Source organism: Tauraco erythrolophus, chromosome 3 (genome assembly GCF_009769465.1).
Source record: "Tauraco erythrolophus isolate bTauEry1 chromosome 3, bTauEry1.pri, whole genome shotgun sequence".
NCBI lineage: Eukaryota > Metazoa > Chordata > Aves > Musophagiformes > Musophagidae > Tauraco > Tauraco erythrolophus.
In genome coordinates, this window is record NC_141467.1 from 46,177,468 (window position 1) to 46,204,767 (window position 27,300).

Genomic DNA, 27,300 nt, shown 5'->3' on the forward strand with positions numbered 1-27,300 from the left:
ATATTTTATTTTGTATTTTCTCTGCAGGGATTTTGTACTGACATGAAGCCCAAAGTGGTCCTTGACTAGCCCCTACCGCTTTCACCTGAGAGAGAACTGAGCCATTGGGAGAGAGACTTATGCTGCTACTGCAATGCTGAGTTCTAGCTCAACCACTGTGAAGAGCCCTCTTTTGAAGAGAAGGCTCTGTTTCCTGCTGAAACTTGTGTGCTTTGTCAGCTCATTGTTAGTATTTTGTGAATTCTTAATTTATTATGTGGTAATTTTTCAATGTCGATGGCCGGAAGTGAAAGGTGGAGCTCACATGGGTGAAAAAGAGACTTCAACTTCAGTCCTGAAGGCCATGATTTTAGCTGATACTCACCTACTTGGTGAAGTCAAAGGACATTGGCTGGATAAACTAAGAAGGTAACAATTAATTTTTTTAATAATCCCTATCTTGGTTTTAGAGTTTTTAGTAGTAGCTAATGGGACAGATGTTTAAAACCAATGTTGCAAGAAGTGTGCGTGCTGCCTACCTGGATCTGCGCTGGCTAATAAACCAGCGTTGAAAGGTTAATGAGTGGGACTTAGGCAGGGCAGTCTAGAATGTTCAGGTAGTATGTGGGCACAGATGCCTGAGCATTTTCGATGGGTCTGGTAGTGTTTTCCAGTGTGTAACTATTTTATAAAATGCCTTAAAAATGAACCAGATAACTTGGATGTCCCAATAGTTAATACCCTTAATTGCAGAGATAAGGAAGCTGGTAGAAGCTTATGTCTGTAGTAGAAGAATTGGTGGCAAAATCACATTTAAAGACAAAGATAATCCAATCCTGTGCCTACAAAGCCATGTTGTTCCTGTTAGTCCAAAAAAAAAAAAAAAGCAGCAGAGTGCTGAAAGTACTAATGCTACTATGAAACGAACATGATGAACTTTTCCTGCAGAAACAATAGCATAATAAAACGTGCAATAATTCACTGTTCTAATTAATTGCTGTTTAATGGAATTGTAATTAACAAAAATAAACAAACTGGTATTACTTCTTGCATGCATTGGTCATTATTGTATTGTGGTGGAATTGCCCCCAGGTAAGATGCACCTATTGTACTTAAACCTGATTTTGAAGTGTTTAATTTGAATTTCATATTAGCGCTTTCAGTGTGTAGGAGCCATCTTCCCGTTCCTGCCAGGCTGCGTTTGTGTGGTCAGCGTTGAGAATGGAGAAGTTAGGCAGCGATGACTGGGGATGTGTTCTCCTTTCAGGGAATGGCAAATGGAGAGATCTTTCCAAACTGCCTTATGGTTACTGCAGCCAGATATTGTTTTTATTCTGGGAGATGTCTTTGATGAAGGAAAATGGAGCTCACCTCAGGTATGACATCAACAGCTCTCTTTTTTAAAAAAATGAGGATTTCTTGAAGGAAAGGCATGGCAGAAGGCAGCAGACTAGATACATAAGGCTTTGTTTAATATTACTGTAATCTTACTGGTAGAATTTTTAGTGTTTTAGATGTGAGTTGAAACGTTGTGATTCTCCTTCATTTTTGGTAGTATCTTGGCACTTTTCCCCCTCATATAAAACTTACAAAATGTAAACGTCTCACTGAGAGTGTGCTTCTGTATTACGTACTAGTGGTCCCCTTTGATACTGTCGAACAGCATTAATTTCTCCATTTATTTTTTTCATGCAGGCTTGGGCAGATGATGTCAGGAGATTTCAGAGAATGTTTAAGTATCCAGTTTCTACTGAGCTAGTGGTTATCGTTGGGAATCATGACATTGGATTTCATTATGAGTAAGTCTTGTCCGTGAAAGGAGTACGCAAGTGCCAAGAGTGAAACATCGGCATCCATACAGTAACTGGTCTTGTGTCTGAGTGACCTCTCCTGTGTTTATTATACATTTTTTGATGGTTACCAAATTAGAAGGGACTGTAATTTAGAGCAGGATCTTACAAGGTGTCCATCTATGCACAACGCACCCTAAGAATGTCACTCTGTAATGTTTGAAGTGTGATTTTTTTTTTTTTTAGAACAGTTTTCAGGCTACTTTTGTGCTTCTCTCAGCATATGTGAAGTGGTTCAGAGCTGGTCTTTCTGCATTGGCAGAGAAGTCTTGAAGCTGTTTTCCCTTGTGTTGGGCCTCGTGTCTTGAGCATATTCCTTTTCCCATTATCTCAGCATAGAAGAGTGTAAGTGCCCCTGCTCTGCTGTACTTCTGTAGGGTGGCTGCGCTCACACGGATGTGACTGGGACAGAGTACACTGCGGGTGTCAGAGTGTCCCCATGAGTTTGCTGAATGAATATGTGACTAGGCAGGGGTTGCAGCAAGCTGCACGAGTGGTCTACAGACAGCAAAGCAACTGTGTCAGGTGATTTACAGTGCCCATTTCTTACCTCAGTTGTATTTTTGCTCTGTGATGCAGAATGACTACTTACAAGCTGAATCGATTTGAAAAGGTTTTCAACTTTACTTCAGGAAAGCTATTAACCCGAAAAGGAATAAAGTGAGTACATTTAATTTTTTTTTCAATGTTTAGAGTAGTGAATACTGAGCTAGCAGACCTGAGTGATGAAAACAAAACTGCAAGTGGAATTTCTCATGAAATAGTATGGGAATGCTTCACTTAGAGCCAATTCTTTTTTTTTTTTTTCTTTTAAGCTTTGTGTCTAGCTTGTGATATATTAAACATCAAACACTTTGTACAAACGTGTAGTCTGATACAGAGAGGAAGCTGTGCTTTGAGCTAGGTGAATTGTAACGATTTCCTTTTAAATGGAAAAGTACTGTGGAGTCAGAATCAAATTCTCTGGTTTGCCTTTTTACTTCCTTGCAGCTGGTAATGACCCATGGCTGTAAACGTAACAGAAGAGTAGGATTCAGTAAAGAAACACAAGCAACCCCCCTCTGTGCTTACAAGTTAAGAGTTTCATTAATTTTAATAACTTCTTTCGTCTGCAGAACTTAGCTCTTGTTAGAGGAATTTGGGAACATAGCAGTTGCTCGTCCACAGTTTTTCCACAGGGTGGGGTAGTAACGCACCAGCTGGTTTCGGCTTAGAGCAGACCTTGTTGCAGAGCTGTTTGCGCTGTGGTGTGTCTGTAGCCGCAGTTATCTGCCGCGTGCCCTTTTGCTCCTTTTGGATACCGTGCAGGAACCCGACGAGGTAAAGCAGTATCGGGTTTGTGGAAGGGCTTTTGTCTTTAAACCTCAGCTAGATGAAGGGGAGACCCACCGGTGCTCTGCATTTGGCATTTATGCCATCAGGTTGTAGTCACTCATGCAACTGTAAAATTCCAAACCTACAGATGAACATCTATCAGCTTCATCAGCTCAGTATAATGTTATTGTTTATCATGCAGGTGTGTTCCAGCTGTTTTAAAATAAAAAGCAGTTTAGGAATATCTCCATGTCCTCTTTGATACAACAGCACAGCAGAATTCTTCCATGCAGTTGCAGATTGTATGTCTAGTATCATATTCATTAACTGAAATGAACTGTATTATCCAGGAATGTTTCATCAATAAACTCTTTTATAACAAATCTATGGTATAAAAGCAGCTTAATTTGATAAAAGAGAATTTTAACTACTGATTATAAAGCAGCCTACCAGGTAGAGAAACAGCTGCAGTATGGATACTCGAAAGAGGATTTATAGCACATGATTTCAGAGGCTGTTATGTTCTGCTGTTTTGTTGAGCTGTGTCTGACTTGAACACTTGCATTTTATAAAACAAAGTTTATCCCACAGATGTGCAAATAATTCCCTGTCCTCCCCACTTCCCTTCTCTTTGCCCACTCCCTGGTATTTTCCAGCTTTGTCATAGTGAACAGCGTAGCCATGGAGGGTGATGGCTGTGCCGTCTGCCGTTCCGCAGAGGCAAAGCTTGTGGCGCTTTCTCACAAACTGAATTGCTCCCAGCAGGTAAGAGTTTATTGAAGATCTGATTACTGGCAGCACCTCGGCTGCTGTAATGGGAATACTGATACTGCAGCAATAGTCAGGATATAACTAAGACTCTCCTGAAAAAAAACCTGCTTCCAGTTCATACCGCAACTTGCTAGCAAATCTTTCTTCTCCTCATTTGCCTCTTATAGTTTTTACTTAACTATTAACTACGTTGCTCTGTGTTAACGGTGTTAACTTCCTTGTCAGTCCTGCCAGCAAGCACAGGGTTTTGTTTCCTCTGTTCCAAGGACTGGCAGGAGATGTTCTGTAACCCCCCACTTTGCCTGAAGATACAGAATAATCCCTGCATTTATATTTATGCATATTGTTCTGGTTTATATCCTTCAAGCTAGCCTGATCTTTAAGTTTTCTGATTCTACTGGAGTTCTGTCTTGATAGCCTAGTCATGTTTTAATCATAGTACTTTTTCATCAAATCAATTGCTTGTTATCTTTCTTTCCTCTTCCCTTTGCTTAGGCTGACTGGATGCACGGTAGGCAGCATGACTGACTGGGTTGGCAGTCAATCAGGAAACCAGCTCCCAGTGGAAAAACTGCTAGACTGTAACTGCACTCTCACTCAGGCTGCCCTCAGTCTCGTCTGCCTTGTTTGTGCCGTGAGATTCTGCTGTTGCTTTCTGCATTCAGAAAGAGCGCAACCGTATTACTGATCCTTGCTTTGAACATCTCCCAGCACATACGGAAAGGGGAATTAAAGCATTTCCTCTTCCATCCACAGTAGCGGCTCTGAAAAGTTCATACAGTGGGTGGTATTTAAACACTGTACTTTCAGTGGATACTGCTTTTCACAAAAGACAAAACAAAAAACCTCCAACCCCTCAAAACCTAGCTATTGTTTAATTCCCTTCCCCACCCCTACGGTACACATAGGTGAAGACAATATGTATGGATTCTCATTCACAGAAACCGGATCATTCCAACAAAAGGTGCAGTGATGTGGAAAAGCTTCCAGCTTCAGAACCCATCCTTTTACAGGTGTGTTAGAGGTGGGGTGAGGCAACAAGTTGACATGTTTTCAGTGTATTTATTAGTGTTCCAGAAAGGCTGGATGGTTAACAACTGATCCTTGCTTTGAACGTCTCCCAGCATTACCCTCTCTATCGGAAAAGTGATGCTGAATGCAGCGGAGAAGATTCTGCTCCTCCAGAGGAGAAGAACATCCCCTTTAGAGAGAAGTATGATGTACTGTCTCGAGAAGCATCACAAAAGGTTGGATATATTAGGAACCTGAGTATCGACAGGTGGGTGGGAGGGCACACGAGTGTAGATAAATATATATATATATGTTAAAAAACTTCGGAAAAGATCTTAGCTGAGACAAACAGACCACAGCTGCTCCTGCTTTAATGAGGCCTTCGAGAGGCTGCTTGTTAGAGCTGCTCCCCTGAGGATCATCGCGATCGTGGCCTCCATTCTGCCAGGCTTCCCAGGTATAGGCCGTAAGTCCCAGTGCTCTGTGAGTCTGCTGCGGTGCTGTTACTTCCCGTTAGCGTTTTGTACTTTGTACTGTGTAGATGACTGACAAACCTAGTAGAAAGCCACTATTTCCAACACTTCGAAAGCACTGCTTTTGCTGAATTAGTAACCACAAGAAAACTGTCCCAGAAAATCCAGTGGGCAGTATTTGTTTCCTTCTGCGTAGATGTCTTCGCTTAAGATTGGCAGTACGAGATTCTCCCTTAGACAAGAAAACAGCATTGCTTTACTAAACCCAAGGTTTTTCTACTTCTGATGTCAACAGCATGCTATTGCCTTTTTTTTTCTCACCTATACGGCCAAAAAAAAATTCTAGTTTTCGGGATGAGGGACAAATGGTTATGATTATTATTACAGTATCAACACAGGTCTTACTGGAAAACAGACGTTTATATGAAGCACTTTGTGAGAATATTGGAATTCCTGTAATTTCATTCTGTGAGAAGGAAAAAAAAAAAGGGTCTTAAGCTCAATTTGTTTTTAGTTATGACTTAATTTTCTGTGCTTTTACCATTTTGTATTCTAGCTGATATGGTGGTTTCGTCCCCGTTTGATTCTCAGTGGGCACACACATAGTGCTTGTGAAGTGCTGCATGCGGGGAAAATCCCAGAAATCAGCGTCCCATCATTCAGTTGGAGGAATAGAAACAACCCTAGTTTCATCATGGTAAGTTTTAATTTTTTTTATTTTTGTCAGATAACTTTCATAAATAAATCAACATGGCAGTCAGCTATATTTTAAAACTGATTCTACCTGTAAAAACAAAAAAAATAAAAAAATTGCCTACCCACCCAGCCCACTCAGTACACTGCATCCACTTTATGAAGTACATCTGTGGGAGCCACATGTTCTGTGTGGTACAAAGCAATGCTGCTAAAGATCTAATTAGTATCTGGGTACAAGCATCTAACAGTTTCTTATAAAGAGGGTGCATTGTAAACTATTGACTTGTAAAAATAATCAGTATTGTGCACTGAACAGTAGAAAGACTGGTTTGGCTCGGTGGATTTACCAGGTATGAAAACAAGGCCGTATCCACCTCGAACCCTTCTGCACGGTGAGCGTGGTTTTCAGACTTGTGTGTTAACCGCGTCACACAGTGAAAACGTTTGTCACGTGCCAACAGTCTGCCTCCTCGTTTCCAATTCACATTTTATACAGTGTGTTGGTTATGCTCTCACAGGCAGTTCCAGTGCTCAGTATATCCTTAGAGGTAAATCAGTTAGTTCCCCCGTTCAAAAATAAAACGGAACTCCTAGACACCTGGAGTAAGAAGCAAAACCTACAACCTCTTAACGTAGTCTGTGACTTGGGGGACAAATCTTTCGTATACTTTTAGTGCTGTTGAGTTTAGGCTGCTTAATACACAGGTAACCCCGAACTTTTAAATTCATTTTATGCAACTGTTAGTATTTCTTGATGAAAGTAGTTTTGTTTATTCCATATTCCTGAGAGTAGCTGCCTTCAAACTACACATGCTCTCTGCACATGCCAGACAGTGCGTCTTCACTGCAAAACAAGAGGTTGGCTAATGACAGTCGCATCATCTGCACTACTGTTTTAGCTCAGCCTCGGTCCGTTGTAAACTTCAATTTGAACTGCAAAGTCAAACCAAAACCCAATGAAGTTCGTTGTTGTTTGGAATTTGGATTAGCCAACGTGTTTTTTGCAGCATGTACTGGGTAGGAGGAGGGCTTGGGGGGGAGGAAGGGGCACATTCACAAAACCTAACTTCAGCCTGGGAAGGCTCCTTCCAGGTGGATTTACAGCAACTAAAGTTAGGCTTCTCTTGAAGGCAGACCAGATGAGGAGCCCAGCTCTCTATTTACGCTAGATGGAACATAGGGAAGATTGGTCTCTGGGCTAACGTTGGCCTGGTGAATATTCCAGTTAGTGCCCAGCACCGCAAGGTATGGACTCTTCAGCCCCTGAAGAAGGCACTGGTACTAGGAAACTGGCCCCAACCCTTGCCACCCAACACAGAATTTAGAAATCGGAGATCTGACAGCTGTGGTGTTTACTCCTGATTCAGAACCCACTGTAACAGCAAAGTGACAGTCTTCATTTCTTTTCCAGGGCAGCATAACACCGACTGACTTCTCCCTCCAAAAATGCTTCCTTCCGTATGAGAGCAGAGTCTTCACTGTATACTGTGCAGCAGGTGCTCTGCTTGTAATCCTGATACTAGCTCATTTTCAGCTTCTCACTCCACTGTTTTATTTTGCTCAGCATTTAATCAGTAAGCGTAAAGCAGCATGAAGAGCCAGACATCTGCATTCAGTCACTGAAATACCAAAGCTGAGAACAGTCAAACATCAGACTATATTCATGCCAGCAAATGACCTAATTTGATTGCTAGTCTGAAGGCAGGTTGCATTTACACATACCATAGAAGTCCTATACAGCTGATATGACTACTACAGGATAAATAATTAACTGAAATGAACGTTTCATGCTGTACAAAAATACTGTATTCTACAATCAAATGAGTCCTTTTCCTGCTATAATTTTTGTATCAAATATGTATATTAAAAGCGTAACTGTACATTATGTAAATCCTATAGCCTCATCACTTATCTGCACTAGTGTCTTACCCCAGTGGAGGCTCAGTCCTGCAAACTGGAAAGTTTCTCTGTTTTATTGCTGCATGGCCCTTCTCATGTCATACTTCTGTGTGTTAGGGTCAGGCAGAAACTAGATACGTCAGCACTGAAAGATGCAGATTTCCGTAACCTTTTTAGGATGTCCTGTGGGAGGGACTGTGGTTTGGGAGAAGGAATCCTCCAGTTCCCGACACACTAAATTGTTAGCTGACTACAACTGGCAGTTATCGTCTACCAGACAACAACGGGAAGAAGCTTGTGGATCCAGTTTGCTGATACACGCTTGAAACCTGCTTAAAAAAAAAATCAGGGTGACACCTCAAGCTGCTATTTTAAAAAAGATGTGCTATGATGAGCTTAAAAAAAGAGGGCCCTATTGCATCCCAGAGATCTGTGTGGTGAGGGGCCCTCCAGTCGCCGATCTTCTGCAAGAAGGAAGGTCAAATACAGCTGCAGTAACATTATCCTACGCCTCGGCCCTTGGTCTATGGACAGATAGGGATAGGAATGCGCCTTATTTTAAGATTCCTGCAGGGCCGCCAAGTTCTTTTACCTCACTGTAGAGTCACATTTTCAACTGCACTGGCTTTTCCATGAGGAGGTGGAGGCTTCCAGCCACGCTGGGCAGTGGGCCCCTGCCTGGACGGCAGCACGGAGAAGGTAAAAATCTGAGCTCAGCGTCTTCACGTGCTGTGTATGAGGGAAGAGGTGAGAAACCTACCGCTTCCTCCCACCTGCCCCAGAAAAACCAGAGGGACGATTTTACAGGAGGACCAGTTTTCCTGCTGACATTCCTGCAGAGGCTGGGAGCTCTAACCCGAACTCCTGGGCTGGGAGTTGTTTTTAAAGAAAAGACTGTCTTAGCTCTACTACTTTCTTTGGCATGGGAAGTGAGAGAATCTTTGTATTTGGGAATTTCGTTTATTACTAGCTCAGCCTTTTGCTTTGTGGGAAACATTCGTACAGATATCAAAGTATGCGCGTTTCTGAGAAGGGGAAACGGTCACATTATACTATCTAAAATGGGATTGTTTATCATCAAATAGAAACAAGTTTTGAATTTGGCCGTGGTCTGATTTTAAAAAGATGACCGACTGGGGCTTGTAACTGCTAACAATGCTTATAGTAAGAAGTTACTCAAACCTGCTGATTTATATGCCAATGTAGGGAAAGTGTTGGCTTGTAACCTCTCCCTAAATTTAAAATGAAGTGGGGGAATGGTCCAAAGTGTGTTAAAACACTCTATAAAGTAATGTAGTCTAACACTTCTCTAGGTTTCTGTTATTGCAACTGTAATTTTAGACATTTGTACAGGTTATCTTGGACACAGGAAAAGTATATAGTCACAGACATAAAACACCTATGTATAAAATATAAAGCAGTGTTATAGTTACTAAAAAGGACATGCCTTATTGCTACAGCAATTCTTGCTTTTTATATATTGTACTGTACCACAACTTGTTTTGAGAATGTCATTTGCATAAATTATTCAAGTTTGAGAAATATTCACACATTTTGATTCTACAATATTTAAAATAAAACAATTTTCTAATGTGTCTCTTTATTAAAAGAGAAATAAAAATGTCATCTTGTAATTCTCTTAGGCCAGACACAAGGGTTTATACACCTTTTTTTTTTTTTTTTTCTTCTTTCTCGCTATTTACTTGCACAATGAAAGCCGCTGTTGGTACAAAGATTGAAGAGCTCTATATAATGGTGCTTTACACATTCACAATCGGTCTGTGCAATTGTGAAGTTCTATGAATGACCAAAGAATTACCAAACATATTTTTCTAAATATAAAGAAAAAAAAAAATCCTTGGTTCCCATTAAAACAACACCAGGTTGCAATTTGGACACTTGAATGAATTCCAATGTTTTAAAGCTGAGACTTCAAAAGAGAAAGGCATGTTTGCTGCAACATCCGGTGACTGTAATACCTTACTTGGAAAGGTAAGTGGTTAATTTGCATAATTTATAATTTTTATACTAAAGAGCGTTTTTATATAAACCAGAAAAAAACCCCTAAACTCTACAGATAAAGTTCTTACCTCCAGTCACTGCTGCAGGTAAGGTTGACATCAAGCTGTACAGCGCAATCAAAAACATACTTACATCTTAGCTCATTTTACAGGTACAGCCATAATCAAGGCACAAAGATCTTCTACAAGTATTTTTCTTCAATAAAGTTGTACAAAATAATATTACATTTTACAGTCTGTACAATATAATAAACCAGCAGTAAAACAAAAAAATATATATAGGGAGAGGACCGTTGTCCAAGAATGATCAGAACTCAAAGGATCATTTGTGGACAGCACAAATAACGTAAGTGAGGGTGGCAAATCTTCTGCCTCGATGCGACAGGCTGAAAAGTAGCTGTAATTCAAATGCCTGAGGTGTGCAGAGACACTTCGCTCCAAAACCCCAGAAAAATTGCTTTGTCTTTGCTGTTCCTCTCATTACCTACTCTACTTCCTGTGCCAGTAACGGCTTAAAAGAGGAGGTCACTTTATCAGTTGACCTGCAACTCAGAAATGCTAAAAACTGTGACAGAGTAATAAATATTGTGGTGCTGCTACATTGTGTGTCTACTTCCTCAACAGTATTTAATAACCTGATACAAAGTGCATTAATCTTTTTTTTTTTTTTTTCACCCATCAAGTACTCTTCAATGTCATGTTAAAAAGGAAACCCACACAGAGGGATAGGTATGACTTTAGTGTCATCCAGCTGACATACCAGTTTGAACTGACGTTAACCTGCTGGAAAAAATTTAGCAGGTCACGTCCAGTTAAGAAAACAAAACCTAAGGGAACAGAGGTAGCCAAAGGGCTTAGTGGAATGACGAAGAAGTGGCATGTCAAAATAAAGCACAAAAATAGTCCCAAAAAGCATGAAGGAAAACCAACCCAAACTTGCTTCAGATCAGCTTTAAGGTTAAATAATTAAAGTAAACAAAGTGAAGAGACTGACATTTCTATAGTATATTCTTCCACCCTGTGTGGGGTAGCATCAAGAGAAAGAGTAAGGAGCAAAGAATTTAAAACCACAGGTTCCACGGTGATCCCCCTCACAAGAGTTCGTACTGGCGGAGATGCATCCTTTGAATGATGTCTCGGCAGTCGTTGAACACTCTGCGGATATTTTCTGTGTCCACTGCGCATGTGAAGTGTGGGTAGCAATAATGCCTGCCGTCTCCGCTCGCTGTACTTATCCTCTGTGGAAACAGGGAGGAAAAAAAAGGGTCAGGCTTTGTGCCATGGCATGTTTCACTTCTTGGGGACCTTTGGACTTATGGAGCATCAAGAAACCTGGGAAATTTGGTATAGAGATGATTAAAAATAAACAACTAAGAAGAAGGAAGGTCTGTGGTCAGGTCCAACATGACTCACGAATGCAAAACTAAGATAAAGTTATGGATGATATCATGGGGTCAGTATATTACTGCTCTGTCAGAGCCACTGACGCGACCATCGGTTGCACAAGCCATTACCGTTTGCACATCCCTGTGCATCTGATCGGTGCTGCTGGCAGCACTGCAGCCTGCCGTGCTTCTGTCCTGGGATATTTTTCCTCTTCTTTTTTGGTACCAAATTCTGGCAAATTTTTGAACTCTTGTTTTAAATCAGCAACACAAACCTGAAAACCTCCTGGTTGTGACGGTAGTAGTGGCAGAGAACAGCGCTCTGCTGCTTCTGCTTCTTGAAGCTGAAGGCCCCTGAAGTTACCTCTACTTATCACCCCTGTTAAGCCAGCTGAAGACCTGGTATCATTCCTGAGACCAGAACATGGTGGAATGATCACTAGAGCGAACGTGTTCCCACAGAATAATAAAACATGAACAAATCCAGGAAATAACAGGTCATGCAGAATTAAAATTCTCACAAGGCTACTGCACAACTTCTTAGGTTGCTAACTTAAGCTCCAGCATCATTTTGCCCACGAATATTTTCTTAAAAATCCCCAGGATCTTAAAAAAAATATTTTAAAAAAATTCTAAATTTTGTTCTGTATTATTATAGGGCTGATAAATATAAATCCAATAATTTTATTACAAATTATGGTGGCTGAACAACAAAAGACACTGTTTTCACTCTCTCTGGCTACCCTATATATTTTTATTAAAGCAATTTATTTTACATGTAGGATTGACCTTTTAAATACCTGCATGTACATCTATGCAAAACTATAGACATTTAGAAGCCATGATTTACATAATTGGATCAAAGAGAAATTGCAAATTTTTGCAGGTAACTGAGGTAGCATTAGCTATTCAACACTAATTAAACAAGGGGCATTCCATACATGCACTAAAAATTATTTTCTTCTTATTAAGCTACGCTCAATACGTAGTCAAGGATTACCCTCATGAAAAATATTAATTTAATAACGTATTCAGTTGATAGATAAGTTGTTCAGACCATATTTGAAGCATAAAGTACAGTAAACAATAATGAACCGAGAAAAAAAAAGTTTTACAAATTACTGCAATGGTGGCAAGATGCTGAAACTCAATTAAAATGCAGATTGTATTTGTCTACCTGCAGAATCTCCCAGAAGGGTCTGGGGTGATCTTTGCTGTCTGGCGAAGTCTGGGGGAAATCAGCGCCTTAGGAACTCAAGGGCCGAAAGGACAGTGGTGTGCATGGACGTTCAAGATGATACCAATTTTAAAACAGTAAAAAAATGCAATAGTGTTTCTATTTTTGATACAATAGCTGCTTTGCATTTTAGCTTTTCTGCAGATACGCTGCACTATATGACAGCAGTATAACGCCTCCACTCAGATGCAGCAAGGGGAGAGCAGTTACTAAACATTTTTCTTTTTCTTTTTTTTTTTTTCTTTTTTTAAATTGGATTTAAACCAAAATACTGTTCCCCCAAAGAGAGCCCAGCCTGCCTTCCGACTCCTGCTGCACTTTTTCATTCTGTACTGGCAAGCCTCAGAGGAGCTCAGCCCTGGCCTGTTGCAGGGCGCTACGGCTCTTCTGCTCCGCACTGTTTGAGGCCGGTGCCTGTACGTGCGGGCTCCAGCTGCTACTGCCACGCTCGCCCTCGGCCCTTCCAGCATGCGTCCTTCGAGCAGCACGGCCTTACAGCGCCTTAACATCTCCACACGGTCCGCACACAGCAGTTACGTGCTGTAAGGATGCGAGGGTGTGGGGATCAGACCCCCCCTCTGACGTGCTCTGTCTAGGACTAAATGTTACGAGCTGCCAGTGAGGGAAAACGTACAAATTAACGTACAAACACTTTCAGTGCCACCCTGACGTGGGCAGTAGGAGCACACCACCCTACTGACCCAACGCTCCATCTTTTCCTTGTGTTTCGGTAGAATAAGTGTTCTCTCACTCAGTGTTTGCGTTTATCGTGCACCGATCCCACTGACGTCTACGGGCAGTAGTGCCCACAACATTCTGGTGACACCTGGTTACATCTAAAGCGTGTCAAAGAGCACAAGCAGGAGTATTTAACACCAGCGTCCCCATGCTGCGGGGGTCAGGACAACAGTTTTCAGCGAAGATCCAAACGCACGATTCAAGGGAGCCCCTGGTCTGTGTGTTTGAACAGCAGCTCCTTCACCTCCCAGATTCAGATTTTTTTAAAAACCAGCATGAACCAGAGGGGCCGTGCCACTGTTTTAACAGGGGTTACCTAGGCACTGGGCATGTATTAAAACAAAACATCAGCAGCTGGAGAGCCCTGTGTACAAAACACCAAAATGGGGCAGGGGAGCAGTCCAAACAAGGAGCGCACGAGCACGCCGTCTCTGTCAAGAGCTTGGGAAGAAAAAGGACATGCTTGAGCTGAAGAAAGGAGGATTTCCTACAAGATATCCTTATGCCTGATCCCACCAACTTGGAAGTCACTGTCTCTAATTGGCCTTTGCCCACCTCACCCTCCGCACTGGGCCCGTCCGTGGCCTCCATCACTTGAGGCACACGCAGGCTGTCCAGACCATTTTCGGGAGCAGAAACACCTCACTTGCAAGACTTTCATTTCCAACAGCCCAAGAGTTTAAAGCAGCTGTTCAAATGACTGAGTCCCTCTGGTTTTTTATGCTGAGAAACCAAGCACATTAATGAAAATAGATACAGGTGAGGAGTTTCACTCTAGTTTCCACGTAATTTGGTTCTCTTGGACCCTCCTTCCCAACTGGACACCGTCACCTGCTTCTCAGCATTACCGCAAGAGAGATTTGGCTTGCAGTGGGGTTTTTCGGTAACTCTTATGTTAACACTGAGCAATCTGACATTATTCCTCAGAATCCAGAAGGTTAAGGCAGTGGATGGAAATTGCCAAAGTGTGAACACAGTTAATTGTTTCTTTCTTTCTTGTTGCACCAACAGCCGTAAATCCTAACGATACTTGTAAATGTATAACAACTTTAAAATTCTTAATTCTAATGATCTTCTCTCAAACACCCCCATACAGTTTCTACCAGCAGACAAGATGGATGAGCCTTGGTTCTGATCTCCATTACTGCTTCGCACTGTGGGAACGACTCAATATGAGTGAAGCTGTAGGTGATATTAAGCCCTCTGTTTCTGACAGCAGCGCCAGGCTGTGATCATGTGCCTGGTAATTGCTTGTATCTGCAAAATGTAGACAACAGCTCTTCAGCTCCAGCTTTGGAGGAAATCTTAATTGCAAGAATAACTGGGACCAGACAAGGAAACTTTATGATTCCTCAGTAGGGCCATGACACCAGTCCTAGGGTGAGGCAAAACTCCTAACTGGCATAACAGAAATCTTATTTAAGGATAAGGATATTTAAATCTTTATTTAATCTTATTTAAGGATAAGGGTGTTTATAGATGAGAAGCTCAACATGAGCTGGCAGTGCACTCATGCGGCCCAGAAGGCCAACCGCATCCTGGGATGTATCAAGAGAAGTGTGGTCAGCAGGTCAAGAGAGGTGATTCTCCCCCTTTACTCTGCTCTTGTGAGACCCCACCTCGAATACTGTGTCCAGTTCTGGTGTCCCCACCATAAGAGAGACATAGATTTGTTGGACCGTGTTCAGAGGAGGGCCACAAAGATGATGCAGGGGCTGGAGCACCTCTGCTACGAGGACAGGTTGTGGGAGCTGGGATTGTTCAGCCTTGAAAAGAGAAGACTTCGGGGGGACCTAATAGCTGCCTTCCAATACCTGAAGGGAACCTACAGGAAGGCTGGGGAGGGACTTCTTACAAGAGTGTCCACTGGTAGGACAAGGGGAAATGGGTTTAAGTTGAAGGAGAACCGATTTAGATTAGATCTTAGGAAGAAATTCTTCAGTACGAGGGTGGTAAGACTTTAGAATAAATTGCCCAGAGAAGTTGTGGATGCCCCCTCCCTGGAGGTGTGCAAGGCCAGGTTGGACGGAGCCTTGAGTAGCCTGGTCTAGTTGAGAGGCGTTCCTGCCCATGACAGGGAGGTTGGATTTGATGATCTCTGAGGTCCCTTCCAGCCTATGCCATTCTATGATTCTGTGATAAAATCTGCTTTTTTTGTTCATTCCCTCTTGCCAGCTGACCACTGCCAAAGCCCTTGGAGGAATGCAGGATGAAAAAAAAAAAAAACCTATTTGCTTAAACATAGACTGGACTGATACACAAAATAAACATTCAAGGCAACAGTCAGCATCTTACAGGTAAAGACAACCACAGAAAACGTCACTAACTGGCAATGGAAATAGTGCTCGGCATTGTCCCCCTGCACAGAGTGAGGGCTGCTGGCACCCGCACCGAACCCGGAGTCGAGTGGGCAGGCACGTAACCGTTTTCAGCACTAGCACGTACTTGTTGTGTGACACTTTGCAGGGCAGGTGATTTTATATAAAATGGGCATAAAAATGTGCCAGCACTGGGAAAAGTTCTCCAAGATGGGCAGCTGAAAAGAATTAGGGAATTGCCAGACGTTCTCCTTCTAGCTTTCTGCAAAACCCCATCAGTTTTCCCTAAATAAACTATGCCATCTGCTAGTATTTCCTATGATAGAATCACAGATAAGATCAAAATTACTCACTAAAAACTCATCCCGGATGAAGAACTTGGCTCTCGTGACTTTGGGGTCTTCTCCTGCATCTGGTGTTGCTGTTCAATTAAAAATAAAGGCCATAAGAAACACGAAAAGCAAACAATAATCTACTTTTCATAATAAAAGATTTAATAAAGAGGAAGTAGCTCTTCAACACATAAATTAAAATGTTAAATATTCATAGGAGATTCCTGATAGGTAATTCTAAAATGGACGGGTATTGTAAAACCTGACTATGCATTTAAAATATTTTAGAAACCTGAAAACTGCTGAAATCGTTGCAACAATGTCATTGCTTGTGTCATAAAGAGGCTTACTCACATCCACAGGTTTGTTCATATAGATACAAACCCCACAAATGGGAGTTAGGGTTTAACTTTTATCAGAAAATATGACTAGAAAAAGCAGCTGAGCTGTTCAGTTTCTGCAGCAGAACAGCATCCCTTGAATAAAGCTTCTGCAGGCAGGACTTTGGATTTAAAAATGATTAGTCCAAGATAACACTTGAAAAAAATTTTAGCACCAAAAGATCTTTCAATATATGCATTTTATTTCCAGGCCCCAAGTCAGCAGAATACTTAGATATGCTGCCCAGCAAGGGGCCTTAGATGAAATTCTTGTTGAGCGGAACACTCATTGGCCACTACGAAATGTCAGCAGATGAAGTCACCTCTATCTCGGCCATGTAACAACTGTGTTTACTCTAAGTGTATAAAACAATACAGTGAAGAGATAAACTATTTATTTCCCTTCAGCATGATTTCTCCTAAGATACGAAATCAAGATGTTTATAAACATAATATGGTAAATGGCAGAATTTATCAGAGTACAGAAGCATTTTTTTCTTTTTATCTATAGCGCTAGGGGTAAATCAGAACAACAGTACAACCAGCAGCATCTTAGAGTTCAGTGCTGCTGTCCTTAAATAACATCAGCTGAAGTTAAAGAATAAATGAACAACTACAGGTTAAAAATAGAGAGCTGCTTCATGTGTGAATATTCTGGATCACTCTGGATATCCGCCGTGAAATCCTGCTGAGAAATACCAAAAGCTACTCTGTTCTGACAACTGGCTTACTATAAAAAAAATGCTGAAAATTTACCGAAACTCCGCATATATATGATGTGTGTTTGGGAGAGGGCAATTTGGGTGATGGTGACAGAAGATGTCTTCTGAAAGCCCTTAGCATTACAAAACTGGTGCCAGGTTAACTCAGATTTTAGGACAGTTTATTTATCCTCTCCACCTGAAACTCAGCATCACTCTCCTTAAATTCCAGACCTGAATGAAATTTGAAAATAACTGATTACCATCTTCACTTCTAGAACCTTGTTGATGGTTAGTGGAGAAGGAAAACCTTTTCCAACAGGTGGCTGCAAGCTCTGCACCCAGGGCATCACTCGGGTAAGGCAGAGGCTAGTGGTCAGAAAGTGCAAGTTTTACCACTTTTGCTAGACACAAACTGGAGATATTTGGGAAGTCCTCTGCCTGGTATAAAACTGGCATAATACCAGAGTTCATGTATGCACTATGCTATTGCAGTATAGGAATCATTCTACTTCTTGAAATGATAAGGAACCCACACTAATTGCTCCATCATCACTGCTCTCTTTGTATTTACTGATGTGGTTTTCCTCCATTAAAGTTCCCTTGCTGGTTTGCTGGGCTTCCCACCAGTATTTGCAAAAGCTGAAGTTTACAGTGTTGGAGGATGCAGAATGGCCGCAAAGTAACTCTAACGAATCCCTAACAGAGTTCAGCACCGTAGGAGGCACAGGCAGAAGCACCTGTCAGGGCAGAGACACATCCGGCAGCTTTGCTTTCCTGGGACTATGGGTCGCTCCAAAACAGGGGAAGGCAGGCGCTCTGGAGCCAGCCCCCTACAGTCTCCCCTCACCCCCTTTAGCAGCCAGAGGCCCTTCAGACTTTGCCCGTGCTGGGGCACCTTCGAGCCGTGTGCTACCAACAGTTCACGTTAAGGAATGGTGTGTGCTTGTGAGTTTGTGTGTGTGAGAGAGACTGACAGAGACAGAGGAACTACGGGCTGGGCTGCGCTAGCAGGTCCGATCCCTGTGTGGTGAAAAATCTTACCATCCTCGGGTACAGTGTAATGCGCGTATTCAGGAAAGTAATCTTCGATTTTTGATTTGCCTGCCAAGACTTTTTCAGCCAGCATGTCCTGTTTATTCAAGAACAAAATGATAGAAATGGTCCGTAACCACCTGTCAAAAACAAACCAAATGTCTGTGTTATCTCTGACATGTTAATCAAGGAAAACGTATCACTTCAACAGAAAATTTCCTGGCTATCCCTGAGTGGACAGAGAATGAAGTAGTGTGGAACATGCTTCAACAGAAAAAACGATGACCTAAATTATTGTTTCGATTGGGCTGCACCTGTGCTGGCAGGTATATTTATAGAATCTGTAAATACACTTACAAAAACTGCAGTAGACATTGCTGAAGGGAGCAGTCTTCAAACACTTTTTTCCAAATTATCCTTTTGATACTGAGTTGGGAAAATGATGACATTTCCTAAAAGCACTACGATCCAAAACCAGACACTACTGTCTACTTTGTTTGGTTTTGCTGAAGCAAAAGAGAAAGGCTGGAAAGCTGCCTTCCCTCAAACTGCTCTGTCTTAACTATTGTTCACGCACACAGATATCCTGTCTTTCAGGGCGGCCTGTATGACACCTGATGAATCAAAAGAAAATAGTATCTTTTCTTCCTCAATTAATACCTAGCCATCACTGTGACAATATGCCTTCGGGACTTGCACTTAACGTTTTTCCTCACTCCACCTGGAATTACCTCTCAGTGTAGAGCATCCTCATATGTATGTGCTGAAAACTTCATTACCTTATTTTGTGTATTGTTTTTACTTATTCTATCAGGAACCCATTCAGATCGCTGGTTGGTGATATATCTATCATTTACATGCACGGTAGCAGAATGGCAATTAAATGGCAGCTACGATTAGATTAGATCCGAAACATCATCCCACAAGGCAGAGAATCTGTGCTCTCTCAGAGATGAGCCTTGTGAGAGCGGCTGCCCACGCGGGGATCGAGCGCAGCGCCAAGCCGGTGAACCGCGAGCAACGCCAACAGCCAGCTGCAGCTGCTGCTGCGTCTGCAGAGGAGACAAACGTCATTTGGAGGATACTCTCAGTCTCGGCCGAGCAGCACAGTGACGACAGGAAAGGGTCTCCCCTGCTTCCCTCGCGGCAGCGGGTACAGGGAGCTTGCCCTTTCCATGCTGTCCCCATGCCCTGCATCATTTCAGCAGCGGCGGTGAAACGTACATACATACCCCGCTGAGGAGGGGTATGCACTGCGGGGGCACCCCGTGACCTGGTCCTACCTGGATGTTTTCTGAGTAAGCGATCTGAGCATATAGTAAGGGGAGTCCTATTTTGCAAGGAGTTTAACTGTAGCTGAATTGGAGAGAGAGGGTGGGAAATGAGGTATGTTTTACCTATTATTCCAGATACTTTTGAAAAGGTCCAGAGATTCCCGTAGTCTGTTTGTGTTATTGTCTTCCCTTATTACCATGTTGTAGCTGCTGCAAGCCACAACGAAGATGATAGCCGTGACATCTGGACAGAGGCACACCAAAAAAAAAAAAAAAGGAGAGAGAAAAGAACATCTCCGTTATCCCAGGACATACTCCTCAGCCTAACACTGCCATTATTCCCCAAACTGCCAAAAATACACAAGAAAATAGCTATAACACTGTACTCCTGTATTAGTGACACACTATGTGTGAATATGAATACTAAGCTGCTCGCACTTCAGAGAATAAGTTCAAAATAAAAATGTGGAATATTTTTACTTACCATTAAAGCATTGGATCCATTTTCTTCTCTCATCTCTCTGGCCACCTACATCAAACATGCTGTTAAAAAGCCATAGGATGTTATATCACTTATGTGCACTAGGAAAGTCACATGAAGCATGCAGCACGAGGGTTCAGTTCAAAAATGTGACAGCACCAAGGACGTGGCAGTAAAATATCACCTGAAGGAGAGAGAGCTCTGCTGACACTGTGCCGCATGTCAGAGAGCTGTACAGCTCCACCTGCCCCGCTCTGCCAGGAGAAGGCTACCGAATCCATAAAATGAGAAATATACTCTTTGTCAGGGCAAGTGTTTGCATTTTTAGCCCACAGAAGTGCATGTGGCATGTAAGGTTGGACCTACTGTACTATAAACAAGGTCAGGCTTCAAGAGATTTTGAAGGGTGGTCGGGCGAGTACATCTGTCTAAGGAGGAGGACATGGGGGCAGCTCTGCCTGTCAGCGCTGCCACCTTTCTGGGCAAGAACCAGTAAGCGGAGGCAGCCCGATGGCAAGAGTTTTACAGAGACACAGTGTAATACTTTGACAAACACAGAGCTTGCAGCCCTCCAAAAGAAGGGAGATGTTTACCTCTCATCATCCCACTGTACAAAGTCTGACTTGTGGCGGGATTCTCACTGACTTCTGCAAGACCTTATCCTCAAAAGTATTTTACGAGTTTACAGTGCTATATCAATGAACCAATTAGTAAAAACAGCCACAGACAACCTCACAATAGAGCATCACTAATACACATAACTAGTATCAGCCCTTTTTACAAAGTACAAGGCAATTTCACCAGGACCTACGGAAAGAGAGCTAAAAAACCAAACCAAATAAAAAAAAAACCACCAATTTCCACCTTAAACCTACTATACCAAGCATACATGAGCATAGACATGTGAACTAAGTTATTAAAGATCAGTATGATATTCATTAAATTATTACTAATAGACTTACTGGAAATTTACTTTATCTACTTGAAATCTTGTTTCAAAAATCCCTGATGTCAACACTCTGCATCTTAATAGGTCCTAGAAATAAGAACACAGAAGCTGATTAGCAAGGTTTTTTTTCTAACCTCATTTTGTTTTTAAAAGTACAGAACATTATTTTCCATGAAAAGTCTTAAATGTTCCATTTAATTAATGTTCAGTCAGACTTGTTGGTAAACCTATATTTGTCCATACTGACACAGTAGATATACATAGACATCATCTCTGCACATGGCTTGTGCACACTTGGAAAGCAGGAGACTCTATATATGTTCTTAGTGCACACTGAAAACCTTTACTGATGGTCATAAAATTTTGTAGGTGATGCGAATAATGATTCTAAAATTACATGAAACTAAGAAAAATGTTATTCATGTTGTAAAGTTAAGTATTCAAATGTTAGAAAACTCCAGATTTACAGTTGCCCAGGCAACCTTAATTCTGCCCTCTTGTACTGAATGAGAGAGGAATCCTATCAAAATAATAGCTTGTGACTGAGTAATTAAAGCTCTGTTACAGAGCACAGGGGGACAGAATTTAGGTTGTACATAAATCTGGCATTTCTTTCTTATTTCTCAAACTAGCAATACTTTACAACTTAAATAACATTCTTTTAATAATTAAAAAAATAATAATTTCCTAGATTCTCAAAGGAAGTAGGCAAAAGCAATTTATGATGGATACCTCAGGCAACTAGCTCACCGCGTGCCATTGTCATCACCAGCAGCATTTTTAACCTTGACTGTCCGGCACTGCTGCTCGGGCAGTGGCTGCAGTACAAAATCAGAGGCTGGAGAAAGCTGCCGGCTGCCTGATGGGGATGAATCCCCCCTGAGCAGCCCCATCTCGGCACGACCGCCTGCCTGGGGAGCGCTCCATTCCTTGGGAAAGGGAAAGGCTGCTCGGTCTAGCTTAGCTCTCCTTGCCACGCAGCAGATGCAAAAGCAGAGAGGGAAGGAGGCAGTCGGAGGTGCAGAGTCCAAGCACAGCTTGCCTTTTGCCCCCACCCTACCATCTACCGCTTCAAGTACTCTGGTAGCTGGCAAACCTCAGCTGCTCTGACAGCTGCATGAACTCAGCTGAAGGCCACTTATTTAATTATTTTAGTTATTTTATAAGTTATTGTCATTTTCTGTCACTTGCTGACGTTTGTTTCTTATTGGACTCAGTCATTATTTTGAGATTGTGCAAAAAAAATCACAGAAAGTAAAGGAAAAAAGGAAAGTAGAGATTTTTATCAGTTAATTCAGCAGGACAACTGATACAGCATGACAAGATGAAAAGTCAAAAGCAAAAGAGAATCCCTCCTTTAGGGCAAAAGTTTTCCGTCTGCCAAATACCAAATGCCTCTTCTGATCTTTGGAGACACGGCATTTCTTCCCAAAGGAAAGATCAAGAAACATTTCTAGATGATGAATGACTGCTCCAGGTAGAGAAAGGCCTCCCAGGAGCAAAAAGGCCAACATTAACGTAAATAATGAAAGCAGAAATGAGGCTTTGCTTCATTGACTTCTCTCTCCAGCTGAGTAGTATCGATGCTAAAATCAGACCATGAGGTCTAGATGGAGTAAATCCTAGTGCTATTGCTTTGGTCTGAAAATGTCTTGAGAGATTTAATAACTGATCCTATATTGAGTCGACTATACAAGTTTCACCTTCTAACACAACGCATACTACTTCTTACCGCCTTCTATTTCAGGATATGGTCAGAGTAATTGGACAGGCTTGTGGTTATAGACTTGAACTAGGTCTGAAGGACCCAGCTCTGCCCCGCATGCTTCGATGTGTTATTTCTGGTAAGTCACTTCATTTCTCTGAATTTCAGTCTCTGATCACGCAGTGAGATTTGGCAATTGTATTTTTTTAAGGACATCCACCTGTTATACACCTTGCGTGGTTAGACTGAATTATCCAGTGCAGGGATTCTCTTCTGCCACCTGTATTTGCAGTTTATGGCATGGCCCACAATCTTGGCTGAGACTACTAGATGATAGTGAGATACCAGCACTGAAAAATAACAACCTCTGAATAAGTTTGCCAAAGAGACGACCTGCCAAGGAAACCACACAGCCTGAGCTCAGGGAAGGCAGTCGAAGCTGTGCACCATGGTGAAGCCCTTTCTTACTTCAAGGCTGCACCAATTCAGCCTTAACTTTCCTGAGTAAGTTTGTCATTAGAGCACTCTGCCAAGGTGCATCACGACATCTGGGAAAAAAGTGTACTGTCCTGCAAATAAGGCTTAAATAGAAACTATCCTGCCCACAGGAGACAGGCGCAGACTGGAAAGAAGGTGTTTGCATGCCCACAGAGAAGTCCACAAAGTCCGTTGATGCCACTGGAGCTCTCCCTTGAATGTGGCCACTGGACTCACTGCAGCCTTCTCTCTCAAGGACCCGGCTGATGGACAAGGGAAGTCTTCCTCTGGGTTTCCATCACCCCCTCTATTGAAATAAAACACTGCTTCTGTGGAGTGAAGGCTGGTGATAGAAACCATAGGCTTCTACATTTACATTTTCTGTTCCCTTTGGTTTGTTTGCAAGACACAGAATGGAAGGCAAGAAGAAATAACAGACATATTACAGGAATCACCGTCCTACATACAATAACAGTAAAAGACAAGCTTGCACCACTGAAAAGCCTTTTCTTTAATACCCATTAAATTGCTAGACTGTATTTTGGTATTATGTTGTATGTCCTATTTCCAGCTCCTGCTGGGACTAAAATAAATTACGCAAAGAATTCATACGAATGGGCGTCTTGGTTCAGACCCTATCCCATTAGTTGCACTAACCTGATCTGTAGGCGTGTAGTCATCCATGCTGACACTGTCAATTCTTTCTAAAAAGCTAGAAGAAAAATAAACATGCACTTAGATATGTAAAATACTGTATAGTATAACACCTGTCACTACCTTTTCTGGTTTAGACTCCCTCTGCAAAGTAACACACAAGTCCAATGGTTAAGGTACGAGCCCGATGACTGAATTATATTGATTATGGTTACATTTTCCAAGCCAAACAACTTTTTACTCAGACTTTGGTTCAATACAGCGCTTCTACACTTACCGTTATGCAGCACCCATGAGTGGTCCAACTGCAGTTAAATGTTACAATTTTGTGAGGTCTACTAAAAAATACTAAGGCTAACTACGTGTCATAACATCATATAGTTGTTTAGACATAAAAAAGATTTTTAGGTTTAAAAAAGAAAATGGGGTGAAAGGTTGCCTTTATTTAGCGTAGTGCTAATCTAGCATAATGTTATGTTAATTACGGTCTCAGTAATGTCAGCAGAAATGCTCGTTAATATATACAAATAGCTTTGGACTGACATGCTGCCCTCCAACACTGCAACTAAAGCATAAGAAGGGAAAAGCAAAACTGGCACGAAGCAGGGGTTAACCAGTCTGACTCTTTATGTCGCCAAAACTCAGTGAGATGCAAAACAAAACTTAAAACTGCGGGGAAGGGCAAGATAAAAGGGAACCAGAAAAAAAGGGGAATGTGTTCTCCAAGTATTTAAAAAATCTTTTCAAGCTTTAATTCTTTCCTAGAACATGTTGCAATGGCAGTATTAAGGACATAAAAATGTGATTTTACATATATATCTAAAATAGGCAGGTTCTCCTCTCTCACCCCTTTCTTAGATTTTGTGTGAGTCCAGCTGTCTCATTTTCCCTGGACTGCCTCTAGGACTTAGAAGCTTTCTTGAATTTCTGCATTGTTTTTTGGTATTTGGCATTGAATATCCCACCAGCTGACTCATCCTGCTACAATATTATCAAGATTTCTTTATCAACTGGCAAGTTTTTCCCAATTTTATTTGGGTGTGCGTGTGGAATGTACTTAATTGCAGTGGGAAAGACAAAAATACAGTGAACTTTTGACTTACAATGTGACTCACTGTTAACACAGGGGTCACACACACCGATCAATTGAAAAAATACCCCCCTAAAAGCCTGCTTGTATTTCTCATAGCACTTTCCCACGGATATGAACTGAAAGGAAAGGAAAATACACTGTGTATATATTTACTTATACTATTTTTCCTTTTTGAACCTCCATGATTATACCAGGGAAACAAAATGCAGTATCTACAGTTAGAATATCCAGCTTTTCTTTCCAGATGATCAAGGTGTGATGGCTAAACATGTTGTTTAAAAAAACACTGTTTAGCGCAACGAAGAGTGCCTGATAACAAACCATCCTGAACAAACTCTAAAGATACAGAAGTACATCTTTACAGTCAGCTACAGTCATGAGAAAGCAGCTGTATTCATCCGAACCTCTTGGACAGATGATTTTCATCACCTTGAGAATATTGATTAAGCAAAGTCTAACTTCAGATACTGCTGCAGTTATTACAGACACTGGAGCAGAGCAAAGTATTTTTAACCAGCACACCTATCATTAACACAACTCTCATCTCACGCTTGCAGCACACGAGGTGAAAAAAGAAGGCAAAAAAGCCCAAACCAAAAACACTTCCAAGTTGAATCTCTTTCTAAATGAGGAGTAATTTTCTTTAACACAGCTGTTCTGGCAGCACTCCTGTATTTCCAAGTCTGTTTCAAAGTTTTCTGTCCAGCTGCTTTACAGTTTGACTCGACAGGCTCAGCAACAACCACTTTTCATCAGGGTAAAAGGCCAGCAGAGGGGCTCTGAGCACAGTAAGGTGGCAAGGCCAGCAGGTTAATCAAGCCTGCAGAAAGTGGGCAGGAGCCTGAGGCAGAGCTGGCAAACTGCTGTGGGCAGCGCCATCGCTTGCACGGCTCAGGATGGATAAATGCAACAGAAGTTGGGAGGAAACGCTCCTCAACTATGGCTGACACAGGCAGGGCTCTGCCTAAGAATGGGGACAGAAGCGAATGTTTGTGCACGCATACGACTCCATTGCAAACCCCAGATGACAGCGTGAACCGGTGTTTTTCTTGCAGAAGCATTCCTTCTGGAGCTGATGTACAAATCGGGAGAGGATACAGCTTGTCTCCCCAATCCCGAGGTCATGCTAGCAGAATTTGTCCGAAATGATTAAATATAGTACCGGTTCACATCTCTCTCACCTATACAACAAGAACTTCAGGAAGGTTACTGGTTGTTAGCATCTGCATTTTCCAAACAGGCAAATTATGGTAAGGAACAGAGGCATGAATATTGCAGAGTTACACTACAAATAATCCATGGCAGGGTTGGGAATGAGATAAATCTCCTCATTAGATGTCCTACGTATCAGCCCAAGTCGTCTTCCATTTAGAAACTGTCAGCCTCCTCCCTGTAAAAGGATCCGTTTCAAACACCCTCAAACTGCAACACTGCAGTTAAGAGAGCGTGAGCTCTGACAAATATCATGCGCTTAAAAAAAAATATCACTCGACATAGCAGCTGTAACGTTTTATGCTCGTAAGGTTGCTGGCCACATGTGATCTACATTAAAACACGATTTACAAGGTTTTACTTGCTACCCCGCTGTATCAAGCCGCAATGATATCACTAGCATCCAACAAATCAACGCGCAACTACTATTAGGATTTGTCTAAATTTCATAGCTTTACAGAAAATGAACCTTCTCAGTGCATGAAGGACAGGCTTCCTAAGATTTTTCGCAACTACATTAAATGTTCGCTGTGGTTTCTAGACCCTGAAACAAAAAAACCTATACTGTTACTTTTTTGAAAGAAAATCAGATTTTGAATATCCTTCATATAAGCTAGGCATGAATACTTAGCTAATTAGTACAGTATCAAAAAATAGCTCTGACAGGCAAATGTACATAGTAGGTACCAGCAATGGATTCCAGATGAGATAAGGAGTCAGTACTGCCTCATTGCTAAATACGTTAACTTCATTCTCATTACTTTATTAATATGGGAATCACTTTTCTAAATCGCTTTCTAAAGAATGTTAATTTCTACTAATCTTAAATGCCTCTAATAATTATGTTCTGGCATGATATACATTCTTTTATACATATACGTACATATACACACCGACAATTTTAAAATTTACATGACTAAAATTTCAATTTAAAGCGCTTAAAGTACGAAGGTATCTCCTAACTGTGGCAACGCTCCTGTCTCCACTCAAAGAATTAGTGTGAAGAAAACACAATAGCAGAAAAATGAATAAAAACGGACACCAGTATCATTTTTTCTCTCTTTTTAGATCCTGTTTTTCTCAGCTCAAGGATAGAATTGTTTTCACAGAATTCTGTCTTTTTACAATACTGACAGGTCTTCTATTTATGCAGCTTCTACAGAAACCCATACTCAGGATTTATGTTAATTCTGCAGTGACTGCTTTGCATGCATATACAATGAACTTTAAACTCACGCATTCAACTCAACTGTGAATAAAACTATAACACATGATATAATATTTATATTTCTACTTAAAAACTGTGGTTTTATTT

General features: G+C 41.6%; 2 protein-coding genes across 3 annotated transcripts in view; one reads left to right on the plus strand and one right to left on the minus strand.

Annotated features, from left to right (window-relative positions):
• The first annotated feature begins 33 nt into the window (after positions 1-33).
• On the plus strand, positions 34-9,573 carry MPPE1 (metallophosphoesterase 1). Its single transcript, XM_009979977.2, has 9 exons — positions 34-408; positions 1,247-1,355; positions 1,675-1,778; positions 2,409-2,489; positions 3,800-3,908; positions 4,856-4,927; positions 5,039-5,161; positions 5,955-6,095; positions 7,506-9,573. Exons 1-9 carry the CDS (start codon positions 134-136, stop codon positions 7,686-7,688), a joined length of 1,197 nt encoding a protein of 398 aa, XP_009978279.2. The 5' UTR covers positions 34-133; the 3' UTR covers positions 7,689-9,573.
• A 1,485-nt stretch (positions 9,574-11,058) lies between these two features.
• GNAL (G protein subunit alpha L) overlaps positions 11,059-27,300 on the minus strand; it is a 212,427-nt gene continuing 196,185 nt past the window's right edge. For both annotated transcript variants that reach the window (XM_086608564.1, XM_086608563.1), the window contains 7 exons: positions 23,684-23,738; positions 20,858-20,931; positions 19,899-19,957; positions 19,538-19,658; positions 18,150-18,280; positions 16,046-16,113; positions 11,059-11,252 (listed from right to left, as the gene is read on the minus strand). In XM_086608564.1, the coding sequence (XP_086464690.1) occupies positions 11,106-11,252; positions 16,046-16,113; positions 18,150-18,280; positions 19,538-19,658; positions 19,899-19,957; positions 20,858-20,931; positions 23,684-23,738 (655 nt within the window). In that variant the 3' untranslated portion in view covers positions 11,059-11,105. The remainder of the gene's footprint in view (positions 11,253-16,045; positions 16,114-18,149; positions 18,281-19,537; positions 19,659-19,898; positions 19,958-20,857; positions 20,932-23,683; positions 23,739-27,300) is intronic.